Here is a 19,562-nt window from a genome sequence, read left to right as displayed (position 1 = left end):
TCGTCGCCGCGAAAAATATTGTTTATGAGACTGCCCAGGTAGAGTTGGATGCTGCACGATTGCAATTAGCTGCCGGGCGCGAAAACTTAAGGCAAATACTGGCAAACCTCGACGAAGCCATCGGAAACGATGCCATAGCACAAGTGAAAAGGCGGCGAGAGCAGACGAATTTGAGGAGATTGTTGCAACTTTATCCTGACGTGGCCGCGCCGAATGACGAAAATGCCCAATGAACCATTGCAAAGGGAATCCCAATGGAAGGGAGCATTCCCCCTCCTTTCTCCTTTTCGGGAGCATTCCCGCGCCCTACAATTGTGCTCGGTATAACGGCCGGGCGGCTACTAAGTACTGACTACTGAGCGCAATAGACTGCTTCAAAACAACTCTAGTTGCCTTGCCTGCAATGAACCAGCTAGTTGCCTCTGAACACGTCAAGCATCACAAATTTTTGTAGCCTGGCCTAGTAGACGCAACCAATATACGCAACTAATAGCCCCGTGTATAAGCACCTTAGCCAGAAGAGGTTTGGCCGGATGGGGAACTGCCTGCTTATTAGCGAGCATGCTTTAGCATTGGCTGAAGACCTACGGCGCTATTATATTTCGGCAGTGTGTCGCTTGTCTGGATTACGAAGTGCAAGCGTAGTCTGCGGCTTCTAGTTCTGAGGCTGAGTAAAGTTGATGCATGGTGAAGCTGGGCGTTGCCTCCAGTGCTTATTTAAAAGTAAAATTTGTGGCCTACGGCTGCGCCCCCCTCTGAGATTAGCTGCCCGTATCCCATCGGGTAGAACACTTCCCAAGGAGCCTAGCATAACTGATTCAGAGAGGTTCCAAGCATAATTATTTTTATTATTTACGCAGCTTTTATCGTCTAGTTCAAACGAATTTCGAGGGCACGTCACACATAAGAATAATAGAAAGCGAAAAATAAATGGCACAAGAAAGGATGGGATCGGAGAAAATAACTTGACACTAGATTCATTGGCTCTACGAAATAGTTCCGTCTCATCGAAACACCTGCAACGTTGGAGCCGCAGTTAAGGAAGCCGGCAGACTGTTCTGGCGGCGGCGAACGGGAACGCTCTGCCGCCGACGCTAGATAGACGTGTAGATGGTACGAAGAGGTCCGCTGTTGAAGACGAGCGCAATCGTCATCTAGAAGGCAGATTCGACGCGCGCTGCAGACCTTCCGTGAGATAAGAAGGCGCCAGACCGTGAAGGCATCGGAACGTCTGAAAAGCGACCTTGAACTGTGTGCGCTGTTGAATACGCGGCCACTGAACATCGCGCAATTTCTGCGTCACATGGTTGAATTTTCGCTTATTGTGCACGAGTCGAGCAGCAGCGTTCATTACGGATTGCAGTTTATTTAGTACCGTGGTCGGAAGTCCATACAGTGTGGCTTTACCACAGTGTGGCTTTACCACAGTCCAACTGTTCAGAACGAGCGCCACCACGAAAGCCTCGAAGACCGGCCTTCGTCGCAGAGCGGCAAAACCAGCGGTGGTGACTTTGGCAGCAGAATGCCCAGGTTGCGAACTGCGGGCGCAGGCATAACGTTGCCCACGTGAACAGTTTTGGCCGGAAGCTGATGATGGCGCCGAGCAGTCGCAAATCCCATAGAGTCGGTTTATGCTGCATTGAGCTGGAGCCGGTTGGAGCGCGTCTAGTCTGACTCTGAGAGGGCGTCCACGCAGAAAGGCATTCGATCCCGCAACGCTGCTACGTCAGCCGGTGCATAGTAGACATAATTTTGGGTGTCGACGGCGAACATATGCGGATTCAAACTATGTGAACCGATTATTATATGCAATACGTCGACATTATATAACAGGAAGAAGATCGGGCCGAGAATTGATCAATGTAGTACGCCGCAAGTGACCAACGTGCAAGATGTTCCCGCAATGTGGCGTGCAAGAAGAGTTCCCGCATCGAACGCATTGGAATTATTGCTGAGATAGGACTTGAACCATAGCAGCACTGTGCCGCGCAGGCCGAATGATACGTCCAAGTCGACGCAATAAGGTGGCGTGGTCGACCGTATCAAACGCAGCCGACTGGTCGAGTGAAGCCAGTTCTGCAATGTCGCCGCGGTCTACTGCTCGCAGAATGTTCGAAAGCACCTTCAGCACAGCGGTTTCCGTCGAATGGAGATGACAGTATGCAGACTGGAGGCAAGGCATGAGAATGTACTGCTGAAGATGGTTGTTCAGCTGTCGAAGCCACAACGCGTTCCAGGAGTTTCGACAAAATCGACCGGTTGGAGATGGGTCGATATGATTTGGGATCAGAAGCGTCAAGGTCTGATTTTTTAATAGAGGCGTAATGTAAGATGATTTGAAGTTCATCGGTACAACATCGTCAGTGAGGCAGCGGTTGAAAAGTTCGACCAGAAAAGGTTCAATTGTTAAAACATTCCCCTTGAGTAACGACGTAGACTGCGGATCGCTGGCACACTGCTGGTTAAGCAGCGCGCTCACTGCAACGATGACGTCGTCAGCTGTGATGAGAGTGATTCTTGGAGCACGCAGTCGAACGGGGACGGCGCAAATGCTGCCTGCAGAGCATCGGCCGACGACGCTGTCACAGCAGGAGTTTCGTTAAAAAAAAACGCATGGAATTCCTCCACGCTTAAGGTGCCTGTACACAGGGATAGTACTAGCCGCTAGTTCATCCGGCGCTTGAACTGTCCACGCTACTAGCCTCGTGTATAGGGGTTCAGCCGCTTCAGAATCATGCGCCGGCAAGTGCCCGAGGCGCGGCCGAGAGGGACAACGATGTGTTGATATCTTGGCTGGAGATTGGAGATGGAGAAGTGGCTAGTAACGCTGATGCAGTCATGGTGAGAGCATCTGTGCCGCTCCTGTGAAGTATCTTGGGTCACGTGAATCATGGCTTGTTTGAACGATAATGTTTGTAAGAGGAATTCAACAAAGTGGATTCCAGACGATATTCAATTATTCTTTGAAATATTCAAAAAAATATGAATTAAAGAATAATGTTTTCCATGATGGTTACTCCAACAAAATGAAGAGAGAAACGAGTATTTTGAAACGGAAAGAAGACCTTATTAGTCAGGGTTTAGTTGTTCCCGACGTTGCATTTTTAAAGGCTAGAATAGAGAGTATACAAACGACGTACAAGACTCGAGTTGATTAAAGGTGATCCCACTATCCATCTTCGCAGACCCCACTCGACGGCTTCTAACGACGCACTGGCGGGCGCGAACGAGAAGATAGCGACACCTTAAGCCCGGTCCACACGCTCAGTTTTCACAACGATTTGTCTGCGCAGTTTTAAGTCGGAATGAAATCGTTGCAATTTTTAGAGCGTCCACACGGTACCGACTTATCTGAGTAGTTTGCTCAGTTTTGCGCAATCTCGCCATGGAGACGTCTCGGACAAATTTTAAGGCCGGTCTCCCCAAATTCGGCGAGTATGGAATATCTCCCGAAGTAATGAACGTAGCTCGATAAAACTTGATACACGTATTCATTAGGACTTAACGGTGATGTTTAGCTCGTGAACATTTTTGGAATTTCACCTTCATTCCTGAGTTATATCTTACCTATATGACGATACGTGCTGAAATTTGCAGTCAGCATGACATTTCTTCTTAACTACTGTACAGATTTGAACGAAACTTTGAATATAGAAACCTAACCTCCCAACGGCGATGTTTAGCTCGTGAAAATTTTTTAGATTAGATAAAGCCGTATAACTCGCAAACGAAGGCAAAATCGAAAAAAATTGTCACATGCTAAACATCACCGTTAAGTCCTAATGAATACGTGTACCAAGTTTTATCGAGCTACGTTCATTACTTTGGGAGATATTCCATGCCCATCGAATTTGGGGAGACCGGCCGCGAGTCCGGCCGTAAATTTATCCAAAACGTGCCACGGAGAAGGCAGTATTTTCATAAATTTTGGCATTGTGCCTTGTCAAAAAAGAGATCGAATCATTTAGGGATTGCGATGAATCATAATACAAGAGAGATGGCTTGTAGATGTCTTATTTTCCAGGTCCAGATGGAATCGATTTTTTTTATTCATTCCAAATTATTTACGGTAAATGCTCAACTTATTTTACAGCTGTTTCTATGTTTGCGCTTTCATCGATTTCTTTGAATTTTTCTACTAAGTCCTCGTATGTCTCCACCTTTTTTGTCCCTAGTCCTTGAATTTTACTTGTCAAATGCAAGAAAAACTTTCGTATAGAAAAGCAATAAATTCCCGAGAACATTACCGAAGGTCCGCCATGGTCGCCAGAATCATTGAAACTGAGCACAAATCGAATCAGTGTTGCCAGGTTTTTTCTTCGTGAGAATACCAGATTGCCTAGCCCAAAATACCAGAAATATACCAGAAATTCTATTGTTCAAAAACAGACTAGTATGTACCTCAAAATTTAATGAAACTATCCGTCAGAAACGTTGGTTAGAAAAAGAAAATTATCTTATGAACTGTGCATTTATCGGGCTTGACGATGTTTAGCCAAATTGAACACGTTATATTTTTCCCTCTCTTTGGAACATTTTGACACTTTTCTTTCCCTGTGTTTGATTACATTGACGCTGTTTCCGTTTTTTATCTCAGTGTGGCATTTCTTCCCCTTCGCTCAACCTGAGCAAGCCACGGAAACAGGTCATCTTCCTCTTGCTTATTTTCGTACATGCTTGCATATTGCATGATCTAACATTTCGGGTTTGATCACTTGTTGCGGCCGAGCAGATAGCATTTGGTCCGAATAATTGACTCCAGTACCTTAGTTGAAATTTTATTCCGTTGCTTGTTTTTCACAGCTAGGTGACTTGTGAAAACACTCGCTCCACGAATGTATTGGAGACAGGTCAAAGTAGACAAGTGATACAGAAGGCAGCCAGTTCCATGAATGGATGATGATTTTCGAGATCAGTGAAATGTTGAATATCACCCCAGAATTCAAGTGGCACTTCAATAAGTGGCACTCTAGAATTCAAAACCACCAAACAAAAATGGTGGAGCTTGCGTCACAGAGATAGGTTCGCAACCTCACTCGTCCTAGGCTATATCATCACTGATCAGGAATCAATCAAGGATCATCACTCTCGTGCTTATATTGCACTACGCACTTTTATTAAATGTTAACAATTAGATTGGGGTTATTTCATCAAGCGGTAAACTTGCAGTTTCAAAAACGGCGGGAAACCTCTAGTCGCGCCGCTCTGAAGGTAATCTATATAATCAACGCCTACGCTGGAGGAAGTTCAACTTCAGAGGTGGAACTTAATGCAGTAAATTTGTAGTAAGTGAGAAAATACCAGAATAATACCAGATTTAGGCATATATACCAGACCTATGATATTCATACCAGACACTTTCTGAAAATACCAGATTTGTGAAATCTGGTATAGAAATATACCATCTGGCAACGCTGAATCGAATCGGAAAACTGTGCTACCGTCCACACGTTCCAACTTGTCTGCGCAGTTCATCGAAATCTATGCTCGGTAGCTCAGATTTCGATGGAACTGCGCAGTTTTCCCGGCGTCTCCAAAACTGCGCAGTTTTCCCGTCCACACGCAACGTTTTATCTGCAACGATTAGAACTGCGCAGACAAATCGTTGTGTAAAACTGAGCGTGTGGACCGGGCTTTATACTCTCCTCGTGTGTACAGGCTTACTAGCCGGATAGTCACCAAGCGACCGACACTAGCCAGATTTACTAGCCGTCTGCACTATCCCCGTGTACAAGCACCTTTACGTCAGTCGAAGCCCCTGTATGACCTCTTCCCATAATTTTATCTAGCGAACGTCACAGAGCTCGAGGATTTATGCGTTGCGCGTCGATTCTTTGGCGCCAAAATGACTTTTACAACGAAGAAGGGCGACATAATTACTCCATGCATCTCGCCAGATGGAGGCCAGTGGCCACAGGCCCACAGCAGCAGGATTGCCGTGCCTATTCACCGAAGACAGCTCACTGGAGCAGTCGAATCCCCCGCTTCGAAACCAGGGTTGTCAACTGGTATATTTCCATACCAGATTCTACAAATCTGGTATTTTCAGACGGTGTCTGGTATGAATATTTTAGATCTGTTATATTTGCCTATATTTAACTAGTATGTTCTGACTTACGGCAAATTTACTGCATTAAGTTCCACATCAGAAGCTTAAACTTACCCCAGCGTTGGCGTGTATTACATAGATTACCTTCAGAGAGGCGCGACTAGAGCTTTCACGCCATTTTTGGAACCGCGAGAAAACTGCTCTATGAAGTAACCACAATCTAATTGTTAACATTTAACAGAAGTTCTTATAGTACAGTGTAAATACGAGAGTGGTGATTGTTGTCGTTGATTGATTACTGATCACGTGATCAGTGATATGGCCTTTGACGAGTAAGGTTGTCGAACCGATCTCTGCGACGAAAGCTCCACCGTTTTTGTTTGGTAGTTTCGAATTATGGAGTGTCACTTGAATTCTGGGGTGCCATTCAATATTTCACTGATCTTGAAAGTCGTCATCCATTCATGGAACTGGCTGACTACTGCATCGCTTGTCTACTTTTACCAGTCTCCAATGCATTCGTGGAGCGAGTGTTTTCACAAGTCACCTATGTGAAAAATAAGCTACAAAACCGAATTTCGACTAAGGTACTGGAGTCTGTTATTCGGACCAAAGCTATCTGCTCTGCCGCAACAAGTGATCACTCACGAGATGATAGATAAATCATCTGGAGTGAAGGGGGAGAAGAGTCACAGTGGGATAAAAAAGGGAAATGTGTCAATGTAATCAAACACAGGAAAAGAAAAGTGTCAAAATGTTTCAAGCAGAGGGAAAAAATATAACAGAATAATAATAGCGGTTTCAGCGTTTAGTAGGCCGTAGGTCTGTTGCCGATTCTTCACATCGCAGGACATTCACAGCATTTTGCGGTCTCGAACTCGCAACTCACTTCTACAATTCTGTTGTGCTAACCGCACGGCCTCCTCGCCGATTCAGACCGGAAACTGGCGCACAGAGCTGGGATCGAACCCGCGTTTCTCCGAGCCAGTCTTTGTACTCTGAACTGTAACCACTGGGCCACCCAGGGGTTACATGTGCAATTTGGCTAATCATTCGTCAAGCCAGATAGATTCACAGTAAAAAAGATGAAAAAAATTTCTTTTAGTAAACAATGTTACTGACGAATAGTTTCATCAAATTTGAAGGTATGTATTAGCCTGTTTTTTGAACAATAGCATTACTGGTATATTCCAGAATCCAGATATTTTGAGCTAGGCAATCTGGTATTCTCGCCGAGAAAAAAGTTGGCAACACTGTTCGAGACTAGACTTTCATCGTTGAACCATAGGTCGGAGACTCGTTGGGGTACCCGAACTGTGCGTGCAAGAATGAGGTCATCGACACCGGTCAGCTCAGCGCTGTAAAGTTGCTCGAGGTTGTTGACTGACAGGGCCAACCATGAGCCAGGTCAACATAGTCGGGACGACTGCAGCTTTTCGCGTAAGACATCGCAGTCGAGACCGCGCCACGGGCGATAGGTAACGGATTTGTACGCTGGCAACGGGCGTACATATGGCATCGTCCATGAATATCACGTTCATGACACGTGATAACGAATACACAGTTGTCGCGCTCTGCTCGATGGGAGGCAGGACTATGAGGTCCTATGCCTCCCGTCGGGCAAAACACCTCCCAATGAGCCTCAGCTAAACAGACTACGAGGTTCACAGCGTGGAAGAAGTCATCTGCCCGTCTCACGCCGGGAAAAACAGCTTCCAAGGAGCCTTACTACAACAGAACAGACAACCGGGAAACAAGAGTTTATGACCTAAACCTAAACAAACACCGAAACCTAAACATAAACCGCATTAGGATAACATTCAGGTGCATCCGCGTAGTCAAAAGCACCGCAAAATCATGCGCTTTTAGTTAAAATTATTTGAAATGGATCATGAAATTCGTATCAACGATTTCATTCACAACGACTCATCCCATTGTCTTGCAAAAAAAATTACGTAAAGTGAAATACGTTCATTAAATTTCCACTTAGATCAGCAATTACAAATGGACCAATGAGAGTTAACCAATTGAATTTCCGATATTCGATTGCAGCAGTAGATTAAATAGCCAATTGCTATAAATCGACTTAGCTGTAGAGCAGAAGGCATCTGATGATTTCCCTAGTCCAGCACCAATTCGCTCGTATTGCCTTTAGCCAATTTCAGTATCCATGAATTTTTAAGATAAATTTGAAGGCAGTGAATTGAGTCTAAAATTTTATCTCATCGGTGCAGAAATTAGTATAAGATAGCAGAATAAGTTTGTTCAAACACGGGTGACGGGTAGTTAACGACCAGAGAAATCATTCAAATTTTCAGGATCGAACAATATACTTCAGATGACGTTGGTTGATCAAAATTCAGGTTCAAGGAAGCAATTTAATTTATTAACGACGTTTCGAATGTAAAAACATTCATTTTCAAGTTACAGGAAGTAGTGAATAATGAAATTTTGGCGGAAATGAGTACATGATACACGTATATACAGGGTGCGGCGCGGGAACTTACTTATTTGAATTGCGCGCCACGTGGCGGCCATTAGTCCTAGGAAGGTGGCGCCATGCGCAATATGGTGCGCGGGCTATGAAGTTTTTCGTCCACTCAGTTCAGTTGCGACCATGCAGTGGTCGAGAGAGGAGCGCGCGTTCGCAGTCTCTGTGTACTTTTCTAGTGGCCGGTCTATCGTTCCTGTCTCTTATACACATCTAGATGTGTATAAGAGACAGATGCAAGATTGTCCTCAGGACTTGCCCATGATGCAAGATTGTCCTCAGGACTTGCCAATGATGCAGGATCGTCTTCAAGATTCACTAATGAAACGGGATCGTTCAAAGCAGATGTCAAATCTGGTGAGGCTCAAAGTGAATTTCCTCAAAATGGCTTCCCCGCGGGCGACGAAGACGGAGAAAAACGTTTACCTTGCGACCGCTCCCGTGAAATAGCAAACTTGTTGGTAAACGCACAAACATCGGGGATTATACCACAGTACGGCAATATTGTCCAACTGTTAGCTGAAGAAATGGTGACCTGCGAAATGTGTTCTTCTATTAAATTTGTTTGTGGAAAACACAGGTACAAGTTTCTTGAAAACTGTTTCGAAATTTTGTCGGTATTGCCCAAAATCATTTACCCTAAATAAGTGAATCAAAATTTTTGGCCCTTATTGTTGAGTCAAGATAATAGAGTATTATTTTTTAAGTTCTTTCATTAATCAGTCCGTTTGTGCGTTTATTGGTGGGACTTATTTTTGTTTATTTGTGTCAACTTTATTTTTTGAAGCCTCGATGCGGCAATTATTTTAATCGCAAATCCATGATACAGAGCTGGTGATGGCGCTCCTGTACGGTGCTAATCATGCCTACATAATCAGTGGGGCGGTTTCTTGTGATTCAGTGAATGCAATTGCTTGTAATTTTTTGACGCACTACTAGATTTCATTTCCTCGTTTATTGAATTATTGCTTGTAATTTCTTGACGCACTCACAGCTATATTTCATTTACTGATTTCTTGAATTAATTTCTTCTAGGTTTATAAGAATCCCCATTAGTTTATAAGGTTTACTTACATAAATGATCGCTTATAAAATTGCAATGGACTGCCTCTAAAATTTTGCACAAAATATTCACTCACACAGAACTGGATCATTGTGTTTCCCTCTGGCAATTTAGCCGCACAATGCAATGATGAGATCAAGTTAATGGATTAATGGAAAGAACAACTCGTCTCTTAAATTTCTCATACCAGTTTAGTATCATTTAAACCAAAATCTGGCTTTTAAGCAATGAAATGTTCACCCGTGCATTCCCTACTAACGCGAGGTTTTTATTCTCGTTATATCGCCGAGACTCCGCAGCAACTATACATTTTGCTTGCAACAACGAACAGTCATCATTCTCATATAATTAAAGTGTATTTTGATGCGTTGAAAACAGAAAGAACATTTTACTAAGAGAAAGAGGTGATGACTTATCAAAAATTCATTTAATTTGCACTGGAGTAATTCAGCAGAAATATATGCGGTTTCTTTGTTCCTTAAGTTTTAAAACAATATAAAGTTTAAGTTTTAAGTTAAGGTTAGATTTTGACCCAATATGTTGCCATAACGTAATATGCATCAGTTTATTCACGACACAGCCTACAAAATGTAACGTGTCATTTCAGCTTATTGCTAGCTTTTTTATTCATAGTGCAATTGTCAGTATTCCTCTGTTCTACCTTTAATTTTTTGCATTACGTTAAGAGCCTCAAGACTGCTAAAACTATTTGGGTTTTAGTCTTATTAATAGACTTTTGATTGCCTAACTTTTTTTTCTAGGATTAAATAATTATTTTTGTGTGATGTAAAAATTGTCCATGACCTGCACCTTTTAATTACCTATATTTGTTGATTGAATACGAATGATTAAAATCTCTGCCACACGTCCCACACCTTGTGCCCCCGGCCCGCTATTGGATTCAAATAGAACATTTATTTTATTCGCTAAATTCAATAACAATCATTATATTAGTACTACAAAACGATCATCATATGTATTACTGTATTACAGTAGTACTCGTATGTTTTACGTAGCCGCTCCCTCGAGGCACGCCGTGAGCCCGCGAGTAAGTAGGTTCGGTCCTTCAAGCGTTACTCGATCATTATCAATTACGGAGCACGGATCTTATAATCCTTACTCTGTGACAAGCTCTAGTCTTCGAAATGATTAATAAACTCCCTCATCCGTCATAAAAATAATTCACAACAAATTTAGCTCATGACACAAGGTAAGGTAAGGATTCCTAATATTTTCTGACATAAAAAAACTCTTTACTGAATACTCACCGAAGAACAGATCAAGAGCAAAATTTCCTTTCACCATCATTGTGAGTTCTATATTTCACATCCAACATTGGTTACAAACTTTGTTCTTTTCCACTAGACAAATAGGGATAGTGATTATCCATTAACAAACTTGTCAATCCACTGCACGAAAATATCGTTAGTTTATTTATAAATCTTAAGATATCTCCTCTAAAGAAATAATAGTCAATAAATTTTCGCGCTTTAAACGTAAGTCTATATTGCAGTGCAATTTAAAAATACTAACGCACACAATATGCTGACGATATCAAATGATATTTCTAAATTAAAAAGTACAAGCTTGAAGTTTGAACACGAATGGCATGACAAGGTTTGCGCCAAGCCTAATCTTTAGAAATGTAATATCTGATATATCATTGGGAGGCTACAGGTTACCTTCGATGATGATAATTGAAAAAAAAAACAATCATCTTGAAATATTGATCAATTGTAAGATATTGAATTTTATATAAAAGCGTCGTGAAAAACCTACTTGATGTTCTGCATTCCAGGCTCCACGACAGTTTACGCACATGGCGGTGCTTGACAACTCGATCGTTCGATGTTTGAGTTGTAGCGCTTGCGTACAGCGCTCATGAGCAGGTTGAGCTAGGTTGTTTCTATGCCATGAATCATGATTTACCTCTATTGTGTTTATTAGCTTTTTATCACTTAGAAGTCACATTTTTGATAGTTTTATTTTTTGTCGATGTATTAACGCTTTCACTATTTGGAATATATCATCATATTCGCACTTCGTGGAGCACGGCACAAAATTTACTGTTGACCCGATAACTTTATGGACGAATTTTACATATTTCAATTTTGGCGCGTAGGTATCAATCGCAAGCGTATTAGGTATATATGAAATGCAATTGATAAATTCCAATTCTTATCTCACTTAAGAGTTGACTTGTCGGTCAACTTGCACTCACAAAAATGAATGGATCCTATTTTCTAAAAATTCACACACGCCGGGCCACATCATGATAACCCATACGAGAGCTTATGTGCATCGTTAATTGGACAATCTCCCTCTAATTAATCTTAGTGAAACAATGACATAGATGTCGACTTTGCAAGTCTGTGGGCTTCTGGAGATGAGACAGACTCATAAATATTATGTAATTAAACAAAATATTATTATGATTTTGAACTAATAATAATCTATCATTGTTAGCGCATTTTCTCATTTATGGAAAAAAGGTGCTATTGTGCTCGCCATATCCGTCTGTCCGTCCGTCGTCTGTCTGTCCGTCCGTGACTTCACGTTTTCGTCGACGAAAGAATGCGCTCTCTGTCACTCACTGCAGTGAGTACTGAGTTATATATTTTTTTAATTTAACTCCTAATATTATTACAGAATATTTATTTCAATATACAGTTTTATTTTGATGTTACACGATGGCTGCCCTTCGTAGATCCATGAGAAGGTTGACTCTGACACGCCTCCTGTTGGCAGGTGGTGACTCTTGCCGTGTACACCTTCGCCATCTGCACCATCATGGGCAGGCAGCTCCTGGACCCGAGTAGGGGTGAGTTTGTGGACCGAAACACCATTTCTTTTGACAAAAAAACATTCAATTCGTGAACTTAATTTCGTGATTGCTGGGGGAATAAACTCTGGATACATTAAATTACTCATTCACAAAAAAAAGTAAGTGGAATGGCGGAAAAAAAACTCTTGATGCATTCATTGTATGCGACATTAGTACCCATTCACAAAAAAAAAAACTTGACTGGAGATTGTATGACCGCGAAAGATATCTTCTCAAATCTATGTTATGCCAAACAGTTTGGAACTTACCTCAGCCAAAACTTTTAGATCATGAGTAAATTCCTCGGCATGGGAATCAATAATGTGTTGTATATACAGTGTGAAATCTCTATGCTATCCGTTCAATCGATTCTAGCTCGAACGCGTCGCACATCAAAGGCTCGTTTGCCAAACGCAAACAGAAGTCCTGATGCTGGAGGCCGTTGGGTACAAAGATAACGTACTCAAATGTTGAGTGATTAATGCAATATATCGATTTTGTGGTATGTGTGAATGTTCATATTGAATACAAACCTGATGGAACAATGACACTCGTCATCTACAGGAGGCTCGTTCGCTCCTAAGATGGTGGGTTAGGTAAGGCAGGCTTGTCAGCGTGATTGTTTATGGCTGTCAGCCATAGATTGTTTATGGCTGAATTGTTGAAGTATTCAGGCCCTCTACAGGCCAATGGATAGGAGTTGGAGAGAAATACCAATCCTACATAATAATCTCGCTTTGTATTTCAGCCTCTTGCTACACGATTGGTCAAAGAATAGTGACTTGGACGTTTTGACAAGGAAGAATCATAGTCCCACATATCATTGAACTTCAAGTACTAGAAATCTTGAAAGTATTTTTATTTCAATATGCCCATACTTAGTAGATTTCCTTCAAATTTCACAGGTTTGAAGGGCAACAGCGTGGACATGTATGTGCCCACGTTCACCATCCTGCATTTCTTCTTCTACATGGGTTGGCTGAAGGTGGCTGAGTCGCTCATCAACCCCTTTGGCGAAGACGACGACGACTTCGACACCAACTACCTCGTCGACCGCAACGTTCAGGTAAACACTGCCTGCTCGTGCATCTCTTCAAACATTGTACGATGGTCGTAAGTTCATGGTTCTAAATGAGGGTGTAAATTCACGTCTGAAGGCGGTTTTAGACGTTCTTTACACGTTAAGGGCAGCACGTTCCACTGGTGGGTTGTGGGGACTTTTTTCCGGACAAATTCCGCAATCTAGTTTTTTTTCCAATTGCGTTTGTCGACAAAAGTTTATGATTATATTACAACCTCATTAATTAAATAATTTTAAAATATATAGGGAAAAGGAAAATTTAACTTTTGCGCTGTAACCTAAAAATTTACTATATTTTGTGAATTATATGCCTTTTTATACGCGGACTTTGCCGTTTTTGGGCCATCTGGCAGCGCTGGTGGGTCGTGCGGCACTTAACGTGTTAAGATTTATCTTGTGATCTTGTGATGAGTTTAGGATTTCCTAGTCCCCGGTCAAGCTAATGCGCCGCCTTCGTCGTCCTCCGTCTCAGAGTCGTCGCTTGACAGGTCACCCCGCCCTCGGGTCCCGGATGCAACGTTGGAAGTGTTCCGTCTATTTGCCCTCCTTTGGGCCAGCTGATGCAAGATACTGTTGTAGGTTTTACGTTCTCAAGGTGAACATTGCATGGTTCACGTTCTCGAGGTAGCCCTACTTCGAAGTTTTAATAATGGTCGTAAATTGTACTTTGTAAGATCTTCGTTGGTTGTACGCGTTCGATATATAGCTGTTGGTTCGACGTCGTCACTGCGATCGTAGGTTTGATGCTCGGTCAGAAAATGGTTTGTCGTTATCAAAGTGGCTATACCTGCCTGAATATGTTCCCTGAGTATTTCTCCTGACTGAACGTGTTCGTTTCTCCCCAGTTAGCTTTCTTGACTGAATATGTTGACCGAGCGAAAGTTTTCTACCTGACTTAATAAAGCGAATGTGCCTACTTTGCGCATGAATCCAACGTGATTGTGAACGAAATTTTTAGCACATTTTCTCATTTATGGAAAAAAGAAGCTATTGTGCTCGTCATGTCCGTCCGTCCGTCCGTCCGTCCGTCCGTCCGTCCGTGACCACGTTTTCGTCGACGAGAAAATGCTCTCTCTGTCACTCACTGCAGTGCAGTGAGTACTGAGTTATATTTTTTGATTGAATATGCTGACCGAACGAAAGTATTCTACCTGACTGAATAAAGTGAATATGCCGACTATGCACAGGGAGCCTACGTGATCGTGGACGAGATGCACGAGGAACACCCCGAGCTCATCAAGGACATGTATTTCGAGGATGTGGTACCTGCAGCGCTACCATTCACCATCGCCAGTGAACACTTCAGGAGCAACCAGGCTGCCAACCACGGTGAGTACCACCAACCTTGTACCACCAATTACGATGCAGCCACTGAGGTCAATTTAGTTGCAGTTTCCACTGCAACTCAGGTTAATTGTATTGCAGTGGGCTTAAAATGAATGCATTTTGGCTATACGAATCAAGAAAATTCAAATAAGGAAGAAAATTTCAGCATCTGGAGCGAGCAGTGTTGATGGCGGTTAAATGCATTCGAGACTGGCGGGAAACGATATTGGCTGCCTGTCGTGTTTATTTTAAAATTAAGGGGCTTCGATCGTATTGGAGTATAAAATTTTTTGCACGAAACGTATGTTCCAGGTAAGGAAGCACTCGAGTCCAGAGGTGTACCAACCATGAGCTACCTTTGCACTGTTTTTATTTGGTTTAAATGTTGCATTTCGTCCTGCACCTACAGGGTCGACGATGGCGGTGAAGATAGCGGAGCCCTTGCAGGAAATCATAGAGCCTCTCATCGAGGACAAGTCGCACCGCGTCGTACACACCGTCGTGGGGGGACTGGTGCAGGAGAACCACAAGGAGAAGTCGCTGAAGGTGGGGATGCTGATATGGGTTACGTAAATAGAAGAGTTGAAGACATAGGAATATAAGTGAAGGATTTAAAATAACGTGCTGTAATTATAAGCTTTGGAGTGATGGATATGTAAGTGAAGATGATGAAAATATAACTCAGTACTCATGCTGTGAGTGACTGAGAGCGCAATTTCTCAAAATCGACGAAAACGTGAAGTCACAGACAGACGGACGGACGGACATGACGAGCATAATAGCGCATTTATTCCATAAATAAGAAAATGCTCTAAAACTATAATCTGTCCGGTCCAACCAGCGGAAATTTTCTCAGCCGGAATCCAAGAGCGTCTCCAGCAGAAGGTCCTCGGGGCAGTCTGCCATTGCCACGTTCATCAGGAGGAGGAAGAAAAGCTTCTTCACCCGCGCCGCTGACAAGAGTTCCCCCAAGAAGAGCCGAGGTACGTCACCCCAGAAGATATGGTTATATAAATCGCGGCGTAGTGCGTCAAGTGATACTGACGCATTAAACTAAGGCACAGTGCGTCAAGTGATACTGACGCATTAAACTAAGGCGTAGTGCGTCAAGTGATACTGACGCATTAAACTAAGTCGTAGTGCGTCAAGTGATACTGACGCATTAAACTGAGTAGAAGTGTCTCAAGTGATATAAATTGTCGCAGTATAATCGATACAATTTACAGCTAAACAAATATAAGATACGTCGTAACATAATGAGTATATTCGTTCATTAACGCATGACCCAGTGGTTACAGTTCAGAGTACCAAGATTGGCGCAGTGAGGCGCGGGTTCGATCCCAGCTCTGTGCGCCAGTTTCTGGACGAATAGGCGAGGATGCCGGGCGGTTTTAAGCAAAGCAAAATTGTAGCAGTGAGTTGCGAGTTCGAGACCGCAAAATGCTGTGAATATTCTTCCATGTTAAGAATCGGCGACAGGCCTACGGCCTAATAAACGCTTTAACCGCTAAGCTATGATATATACTCGCATGTATGAGCAGCACCCAGCGTCAGCAGCAGCATCCACTCCCTCATGAGCCTGAAGAGCTTCAGAAGCCACGACCGCCTGTCTGAGAACCTGGGGGGCTGAGGGAGGAGAGGGAGAAGGAGGGCATGGTGACTAGAAGAAGGGGAGATAGAGATGGTCTAATAAAATTCCCAAAACATATTGTTATTGCTTATTTCTTTTCTTTTAAGTTGAAGACTAAATTTGCTGACGAGAAGGCAAGATAGAAATGGTCTATTTAAATTCCTAAAAAATATTATTATTATATATCTCTTTTCCTTTAAGTTAGAGACTAAATTCGCTGTCGAGAAGGCGAGGTAGAGATGATACAATAAAATTCCTAACAAATATTATTGTTTTTTCCGTTAAGTTGAAGACTAAATTCGCATGGAAGAGATAAAATTAAAGGGAAAAATAAAAAGGTGAAGTGGTGTGAAAACCGATCGATTAGCAGTTGTAAGCGGATTAGAACTTGTAAGCGTTGTTTAGATAAGGTATTAGATTAGAAATTTTAGATTATTTCGAGATCCGTCAAGATCTAGACAATTTCATCGAAGGTAGACAATAAAATTTTGAAATTGCATGCAGACACGCGGTTGCATCGCCCTGATCAGCGTGGAGGCGCTCAGATGATTGAAGTGATTGCGAAAGTAGGTTCTCATAGTACGATAACTCCTAATTTCATCAATTTCATATTGATCTAAATCTTACTAACTACTAAAATTTTTATAAAAATTGTTCTGCGGACTGCGGTACGCGTCTTCATTTTTTTTGCTTACATATGATTTTTCTCAGAACAGTCAAACGGCTACTATTGACAAATTAATCTAGCTTCCTCCAGTCAATGCGAAACTGATCTCTACTTAGTCCTCGTCTTCTAGCCCGCCTGTGCTACTCGTTGACACATGTCAACCTCCTCCCGTTCTTTATTAAAGTGGTGAAACGGGAGCTTTAAATCGCACATTACTCCGTTAATTTGCTCACCTTTTGCGCCACACAAATGATATTATTTTGCACTGTTAATGAAAAAACACAGTCGATCGAAAACGCTCTCGTTGGTAGTAGAAGCGATGTTTTGCGCGTTAGTTAATCCTTAAACGTCAAAGGTGATGACCTTTTTCCGAAATATGAACTATGAGTTCATCAACATGCTTATTTTACCCATCAGGTTCAAATTTTTGTATGAATATGGTTCGATCTTTTGCAGTTAATATGCAGAGCCTCCCTCTCCGTAATAGCCGAGTTTAAAATTTGATATTGCTTTTAGCCCTTCCAACATTATTCAGTTCTATGACGGCGGAAATTTGAAGAAAGTTCACCTTTACTATTTATTAGTATAATTTACTATTACTATTTACTTGCTGTATTCCGTCAACGTCATCGAACCAAGGTCCGTATATGGGTCAGCGTAATGCAGGTCCGAATATATAGTCAGCAATTCGGCGCTAAAAGTATCAAAATATTAGAGCACATTAATTATATGTTAAATTTATTGTGAAGAGTTTGATAATAACGCAAAGTGAACTGTTAATACATTGATAAAAATGCACACATTACATTACTACATTCGTGATTTGCACATTCCCCGCGTATTGGGCCATATTTGTGCACCAACAATGATATTCCACTGCTGCGTATTGCATGGGACACCATGTGTACTAAACGCAATATTTCGCTTTCGATAAAACATCTATAAATCGGAATTTCCTCGGTAAACTTCTTCTTTTAGAGTATTTGTGTTCACACGTAAGGTTGACAAATGATCAATCAATAAACCAAAAATCTATTCATAAAAAAAAAATAACTAAAGCAGCAACCACTCAATAAGGGATTAGTGGTAAAATCCAGATACGCGGGGAACGTGTTAACTCTCTACCGCCGTATGTCACTCTCCCGGAACATAATTTTCAACTTAAATTATACGTAAACTGTTGAGTGTAGCAACCTGAGGACTTTTATACGCAATAGAGAACATTTTAAAGTTGTCGGACGTGTCGGCAACCATCAGTGCAAGTCATTTTACGCTAACTAGAACGTATCCTTTTTTGGGAAGAAGACTGAGAATATGGCTCCGGTTACTCATGTCAGGAGGTAGAGGACTAAAAAATATAATGGGCGCGCAAGTTAGGCTCCTTTACCCCTATTAACATTTTGTAAAAAAAGCAATCGTAATCGTAAGTTTTTTGGGTGTAAGAAGTCAATTTACGCGGATATTTCCAGTTAACACGGAAGGCAACCTTTAAGTGGAAAGCGGACTCCTAAACGTGTATATTCTTCCTACGGAGTTAAGTGTGGGATTGAGCCGATCCAGCCGCTGAAAATGGTTGCTTGTGGCTGAGGGTCGATTTCTGACATCAAAATAAGTTGTTTCCAACAGGTTAACTGTATTAAATCTATACAAGGCATTCAACTTCGAGAATAAGGAACGGAATTACGTCACCATTAGCCACTGTAATGCTAAGAAAGAGAATAATGAATCGTGATTGAAATCACATTTTAAAGAGTTTTTTTAATTAAATGTTAGAAACAACGGTGAAATTCAGCCCTGGCCAAATGTGGTTCGAAATTTTGATGAGAGCTAAAAATTATATAGATCCACTCAGGGGGGACTTCTGACGCGTGTCTGTGCTCGTCAGAAGTCCTAAATATATGGGATTTTGCGCTCCTAGGGGGCGCCCCATTGGATTTCGCCCCTATGGTATTTCGTTCCTGAGCGCCCCACCGCTGAGCTCGCGATGTCTGACTGTTGGTTTCATTTGTGAGGTTAAGTTATTATGTAGGTAGGATTCCCTACATTAAGTTATTATGTAGGTAGGATTCCTTGCATTAAGTTATTATGTAGGTAGGATTCCTTACATTAAGTTATTATGTAGGTAGGATTCCTTACATTAAGTTATTATGTAGGTAGGATTCCTTGCATTAAGTTATTATGTAGGTAGGATTCCTTACATTAAGTTATTATGTAGATAGGGTTCCTTTTTCCTTTCTCTGTCTCTCTCGTGCGGGCGGCCGACGTCCCGGAACAGTGGTTACAAGCCCCCAAGAAGACCCTGATCATCATCCGCAGAGGCGTGCACTGGAAGTGGAGGCAGGAGACAAAACCACCAAAACTGAGATTCCCCACCCCCCAGCTACCAACTCCAGACCTCTCCGCGCAGGTACAGATCTTAGTCGCAAAAGGC

General features: G+C 42.3%; 1 protein-coding gene across 2 annotated transcripts; it reads left to right on the top strand.

Moving 5' to 3' along the window:
- The first annotated feature begins 13,391 nt into the window (after nt 1-13,391).
- LOC108680905 (bestrophin-1) lies at nt 13,392-16,626 on the top strand. Of its 2 annotated transcripts, none has more exons than XM_018169833.1 (5): nt 13,392-13,493; nt 14,696-14,837; nt 15,244-15,380; nt 15,676-15,817; nt 16,376-16,626. In XM_018169833.1, exons 1-5 carry the CDS (start codon nt 13,398-13,400, stop codon nt 16,462-16,464), a joined length of 606 nt encoding a protein of 201 aa, XP_018025322.1. In that variant the 5' UTR covers nt 13,392-13,397; the 3' UTR covers nt 16,465-16,626. The 2 variants fall into 2 exon arrangements, with proteins under 2 accessions (XP_018025322.1, XP_047740169.1); XM_047884213.1 differs by having other exon boundaries at nt 15,667-15,817.
- Nucleotides 16,627-19,562: the final 2,936 nt, after the last annotated feature.

Source organism: Hyalella azteca, unplaced genomic scaffold, assembly GCF_000764305.2.
Source record: "Hyalella azteca isolate HAZT.00-mixed unplaced genomic scaffold, Hazt_2.0.2 contig14886, whole genome shotgun sequence".
NCBI lineage: Eukaryota > Metazoa > Arthropoda > Malacostraca > Amphipoda > Hyalellidae > Hyalella > Hyalella azteca.
The sequence above is the reverse complement of the archived record's forward strand: the minus strand, read 5'-3'. Positions and strand labels throughout refer to the sequence as shown.

What these genes read in the sequence shown, in the direction of transcription:
- LOC108680905 (XM_047884213.1), top strand. Translation starts at nt 13,398, where the DNA reads ATGGGTTGGCTGAAGGTGGCTGAGTCGCTCATCAACCCCTTTGGCGAA. An exon ending in CAACCAGGCTGCCAACCACG is followed by an intron (nt 14,838 to 15,243) that starts GTGAGTACCACC and finishes CTGCACCTACAG; the next exon opens with GGTCGACGATGGCGGTGAAG. An exon ending in ACAAGGAGAAGTCGCTGAAG is followed by an intron (nt 15,381 to 15,666) that starts GTGGGGATGCTG and finishes TAATCTGTCCGG; the next exon opens with TCCAACCAGCGGAAATTTTC.